This window comes from Notamacropus eugenii, chromosome 6 (assembly GCF_028372415.1).
Source record: "Notamacropus eugenii isolate mMacEug1 chromosome 6, mMacEug1.pri_v2, whole genome shotgun sequence".
NCBI lineage: Eukaryota > Metazoa > Chordata > Mammalia > Diprotodontia > Macropodidae > Notamacropus > Notamacropus eugenii.
The window spans coordinates 77,797,765-77,803,764 of record NC_092877.1 but is presented as its reverse complement, the minus strand read 5'-3'; the positions used below and the strand labels follow the sequence as shown (position 1 = coordinate 77,803,764).

Genomic DNA, 6,000 nt, shown 5'->3' with positions numbered 1-6,000 from the left:
TATTTAGTTTCCATGTTGACTCATATCTAATGTGTAACCCACTAAAACTCCATTTCATTTGATCCATTTCCTTGTACTTCTCACATTCTCCTTTTGTCTCCTAGCTTTTCATAAATGCATCTTCCTGCCTGACCCTCTACATTAAATCAGCTCATACTCACATTGAAAACTGGGCCCCTGTCATGGCCTTCTCTGTACCCCCAGAGCCTGACACAGACTAGATAACAATATTTGTTGAATTAAATAGAATGGAGTTACAGGAATCACTTCTTTCTAGAATGGTCCTCCCAGGAGAGATATTCTTCTATCCATAACATGGGAAAGGTTCGTTTTGGTGGGCCGCATGCCTTAGAATAATGGTTTAATAAATATTCCATAGCATACTGTTTTCCACATCCTTTCTTTAATTCTTTTTCTTTTATTCTAGTCTTCTTGTATAAAATGACTAACAGGGAAATGTTTTGCATGATTGCCCATGTACAACCTATTTCTGATTGCTTACCCTTTCAGGGAATGGAGAGAGGAGGGAAAGAGTTTAAGAATTTGGAACTCAAAATTTTAAAAAAAAGTTAAAAATGTTTTTAACATGTAATTGGAGAAATAAGTAAATACATCTGTCTACCTGTCCATCTATCCATCTATCTATCTATGAATTATATAACCAAGGTTCTTCTCCAGGACTTCCGTGCAAACAAAGTTACAGAGGGAGTGTTAATTTTAGCACATTAGAGAATACTCAATTGTCTCTCTCTTTCTTTTTACCATTTTCTATTCAAATAATTCAAATATCATTCTAGAGTTTTCCTAATAAGGACATATATAGTCTAGAGGATTCAGTCCAAAATCCTCAGTGAAGTAGATGTTATAAGGGAAAAACACAGGACAGAGAGTCAGAAAACTTGGGCTGGAATTTCATCTCTGACATTAATTAACTAATGTGATCATATTAGTTAATGTGATCTCAGTAAAGCCACTTAAAATAAAAATACATTTAATCATCACTGAATATTAGCAAGGAATTTTTCTCTTCCACACGCAGAAATGGTCATCATCCCCCATAGACCTTCATGCTATGCTCTCCGAGACCACTTAGTGCGGCTCCCCTGCTCTATCTCCCCACAGTTGTTCTGTTTCACTCCCTCTGTTTCCTCATTGAGCTGCTGCTGGATTCTGCTGTTGGCCTTCTCTGCTGAGCTTCTGTTCTCATCTACTGCTGGACTTCTTCCCCCACAGAGAGGGTTGCTGTTCTTTTGTGAAATAACCCATGACTCAGACTGTTCAGATGCTTTTATCCGCTGGGACCATAGCTATTCCCAACCAGCACAGAAGAGAGCCCCTTAGATCAAAGTCTTTCTTTTTCTTTAAAAAAAAATCACCTTACTCCTCCTCAGCATGAACTCCCCAAGACTGACTTGATATTTAGATTGAGGTGAATATTTACTTTCAACTCCCATAATGCCTCTGGCAGCTAGCTCCAAGACCTTCCAAATTACCCTGGACTTTTACTTAGGAAAATGGGAGGGGTGGACTGGACCTGGCTATATTTCTACAGCTATGCCCATGTCAGTATCTCCCTTACATAAGATGATCTTTTTTGTCCTGTTACCCTAAACATTGATTTATCTAACGCAGGTCAGGGAATACCAGAGTCCAGTTTTTTTCCCCCACAGTCTGATGAATTTCAGACCTGGGGGTGGGGCATAATTCCTACGATATACAATGTCCTACTAGTTTTTGAGAATCCCTATTCTCTTTTTAGGCAGTTACTAATCACTACAGTGAGCAGTAAAGCAAAGATTGAAAAATAGTAGCTGGAAGGAACCTTTGAGACTACCTTTTTCAACTTCCTTATTTTAAAGATGAGGTTTCTGAGTCCAAGAGATGTTAAGGGACCTGTTCAAGGTTATTGAGCTAGTAAATAGCAGAGTGGGATTGGAAGTCACTTACTCTGACTCTAAATCCAGTTTTTTTTTAATTAACTCCCGCTACCTGAGTTGAAATCCAGCCTCAGACACTTACTAGCTATGTGACCCTGGGCAAGTCACTTAACCCTGCTAGCCTCAGTTTCCTCATCTGTAAAATGAGCTGGAGAAGGAAATGACAAACCACTCTAGTATCTTTACCAAGAAAACCCTGAATGGGGTCATGAAGAACGGGGCATGACTGAAAGAATGAACAATAATCATACCCTCTCATATGAGATTAGATGGCTCCCACTTCGCTTACCCTCCAGTTCAATCAGACTGAGCTATCAGCTGTTTCTCACTCATAACATTTCAGCACCAGCCTCAGTACCTATGGACAAATGGCCTCCTGTATCTGGAATGCACTTCTGTCTAGTAAAATCCCTAGCTTTACTTTGATATGCAGCTAAGGTGCTACCTTCTGTGTGAAGCCTTTACCAATCCTCTCAGTTATTAGCACTTTTCCTTCTTACAATGATCTTGTTTATACTTTGAATTTACTTTTGTGAATGTTATGTCCTTGCCAAAAGAATATAATCTCTATGAGGGTAAGGGCTATTTCCTTTTTATATTTTCTATATTCCTTAGCATCTACCACAGTCTAGGTGTAGGCAATAAAGGCTCATTCAATAGAATTGAATTGATCTGCCCCAGAACCTGATGCCACCCTAATACCTTGTCACATCTCTCACAGCCTTTAGAGGATGAACTGCCCCATATCAGTACTTGATCCAGTGATTGTTCTAGAGATGATTCTAAGTTGTTCTAATGGCAATAGATCTTTGTCTCTTAGAAGAGATGATCTCAAAATGTAAATTCATTTGCCCTGAACTACCATCAGGGTGGTGATTACCACTGTCTTGTCTCTAGTGTACTGGATGGTGTGGACCAATTATTTCTACCGTTCCAGCTGTGTTTCAGTTCACTGGTGGGGTTTCCCCCCATGAGCTATTCTATAGACAGATAAAACTGGACATGCTGTTTTTTCACAATTTCTCTTGGGGAATCACATGTCAAATCCTGGCTGACTCTATGGACAACAGTATGTGTACTTATGTAGCAACCATCTGAATTAAGCAATTTTTCCCCCAACAAATTATGGGGGTAGAGCTTTTCCATCAATAGCTCCAGTGTGCTTTTAAAACCTGTACTATTCTCTAGGGTCCTACTCCAAGAAGACCAAGAAAGAAACAAGGTGTTCAGGGCTACAGTGACAGCATTCACATTTCTTCCTGCTTAAAAAAACTTGAAAAAAATCTTCTCAAAATATGAGACCTATAATTTCCATTCCCCCGGGCCATAACTACATAGGGGTATTTGATACAATATACCCTTTAGAAATACTTTGAGTCTAGCTGCTGACTCCTCCCAGTCCTACATACATTTTTGTTTATCTCTCCTCCTCTTCTCCCCCACCTCTATAAGAAATCCCTGAATATTGAGAGTTCTACTCTAAGTTTGCTTTAAGTTTGTCCAGCATATACTTTTTTGGTTTTGGAGACTTGATAGTTTGACCAGTGATGTAGTGCAGAAAGCCTTGAATTTGGAGTTAGAAAGCATGGGTTTGAATTTTAGAACTGATAAGAATTATCTAGGTGACCTTGGGCAAGTCATTTTACTTTTCTAAATCTCAGATTCCTTATCTGTCAAATGAGGGAGTTGGGCTAGATAATTACTTACATTTTTATAGCAACTTGTTATTTTTCCTAAGTTAGTATGTCAATATTGAGGCAGGTAGGTGGCCGGGAGGGTAGAGTGCTAGACTTGGGAGCCAGGAAGACCTGAGTTCAAATCCTGTCTCTGATACTTCCTAGATGATCGACCCTGAGTGAGTCATTTACCCTCCCTTCAGTTTCCTCCTCTATAAAATAATAATAATAACCCAGGATTCTTGTGGGGATCGAGTGCTTTGCAAACTTTAAAGTGCCATATAAATGCTAGCTTTTATTATTATTACCAACTAGATTATTTTCAAAGTCCTTCCCAATTCTAAAATCCAATGATACCCTGAACTCTAAGAAGTTCTCTTCCTTTGGTACACTGATGGGTACCCCTGGGGGAAGACCTGTCACTTACTATCTCTGTCTGTGACTTTAGAGAAGTCACTTCAATTTTCTGGGTCTCAGCTTCCTTAAATGAAGGGTTTAGCCTGGACAATTACTTAAGCTTCTAGAGCAAGTTAACATTAAGTTATTAGACTATGATGACCCCTTAAGTACCTTCCAATTCTAAAAATTTACCATCCCTTGAACTGTAACAGGTATCTTCCAAATTCCTTTGGCAGATGGTGGGGGAAGAGGGGAAGCCCGACCTAGGAAGTGACCCTGGACAACTCCCTTAACTTCTCTGAGCCTCATTTTCTCCCTCTATTAAATGGACTAGAAGACCTTTGAGGTCCTTTGTAGATGTGAATCCTGAGCAAGGTCTGAGTGGCAGTGGGAAGGTAGAGAAGGGACTATCACCTTCTTTCCATTTCCCCAAAGGTTCTTCCTTCCCAAGGTCAGTCACTCTTGTCTGCTCAGCTCCTGGAGCTCCAGAAGTAGTTTGGAGGGACTGGTTGGGTATGAGATGGGGAGGATGGAGGGGGCTGGAAAGAAGAGGCCGAGGATGAAGCTAACTCTGAACTCTCACTCTTAGGGGATTAAAATAAAGCAGAACACCTTCACCCCACCCCCACTTTTAGAAAGGCGCCCTTCATGCATTATTCATTGGCCAGAAACGGGCTGCAGCTAAAGTGCTGATGTCAGGAAGGAGTCAGTTCAGCAAGCAGGCTCAGCAGCAGCGGCAGCAGCAGCAGCGGAGCCGCCTCCTCCCAGCGGCAGCCCGAGCCCTGGCTCTGGCCGGAGCCTAGCGTCGGGGCGGGGGCCGGGGGGCAGCATGCTGCCCGGCTGCGGCTCCGGCTCCCACACTCGCTGCTTCCCTCCCTCGAGTAGCAGCAGCGGCGGCGGCGGCAGCAGAGACAGCGTGAGCGGGCGCGGCCGCGGCGTCGGCAGCATCCTGAGCAGCGGCAGCAGCAGCGGCGGCGCCCGGGCGCAGGGGGCAGCGGCCCGGGCATGGCTCTGCTGAGGGGCTGCGGCGGGGGCAGCGGCGGGTCGCTGCTGCTGCTGCTGCTGGCCGCCGCGTGCCTGCTGCAGCGCGCCCAGGTGAGGCGGCTGGTCCGCTGCCCGGCCACTTGCAGCTGCACCAAGGAGTCCATCATCTGCGTCGGCTCCTCCTGGGTGCCCAGGATCGTCCCGGGTGACATCAGCTCCTTGTGAGTGGAACCTCCTTTTAACTCCCTCCTCCCTCTCGCCGGCCCGACGCCCTCCTCGGGGACTTGCCTCCTGCGCGAAGGTGCCTCGGGACCGGACCCCCAACCTCTCCCCTCTTTCTTCTCCCTTTTCTCCTCTCCCCGCCCCCATTGCCTTTGTGTCTTCCTTTACTTTCTGTAAGGGCAGTGGGGCGTGGATCGGGGGGTACTGTGGGGATTGGCTTGGGGAGAGGGAGTGTGGAAGGAGGGAGGAAGAAAAAGGAGTAGGGTGGGAAGGCCCCCAGGTGGGAGCTTGCGGCACCTCCGTGGACCCTACTGACGGGACTCTAAGTTGCTAAGTAGTGTGTGTGTGTGTGTGTGTGTGTGTGTGTGTGTGTGTGTGTGTGTGTGTGTGTGTGTGTGTGTGTGTGTGTGTGTGTGTGTGTGTGTGTGTGTGTGTGTGTGTGTGTGTGTGTGTGTGTGTGTGTGTGTGTGTGTGTGTGTGGAGTAGCTCTGCTTGCCTATGTGGAAGCCTAAAGGTGAGCGTCTTCATGTGCTGTTCCTGGATGCCCAAATTAGGGGCTGCTTTTTATCAGCCTTCAGGTGCCAGAGGTTGGTTAGATGGGCCTAAAAGCCCCCAGAGTGCCCTGAAGTAGATTCTTTCGCATCAGGTTGGGGGACCCCTGAAGGAGCAGGGGAACACGGAGTAGGTGTCCAGGTGTCCAAGTGGAGTGCTGACTTGCGGCTCTTACTAGGGTTTGTCCGTTTCTTAAGCCCAGCTCTTGAAGTTGACTGCCTTTCCTGGTC

At 45.2% G+C, this 6,000-nt stretch overlaps 1 protein-coding gene across 1 annotated transcript in view; it reads left to right on the top strand.

Moving 5' to 3' along the window:
• The first annotated feature begins 4,725 nt into the window (after positions 1-4,725).
• LGI2 (leucine rich repeat LGI family member 2) overlaps positions 4,726-6,000 on the top strand; it is a 38,680-nt gene continuing 37,405 nt past the window's right edge. The window contains exon 1 of the mRNA XM_072620386.1: positions 4,726-5,217. Coding sequence (XP_072476487.1) covers positions 5,018-5,217 — 200 coding nt within the window. The 5' untranslated portion in view covers positions 4,726-5,017. The remainder of the gene's footprint in view (positions 5,218-6,000) is intronic.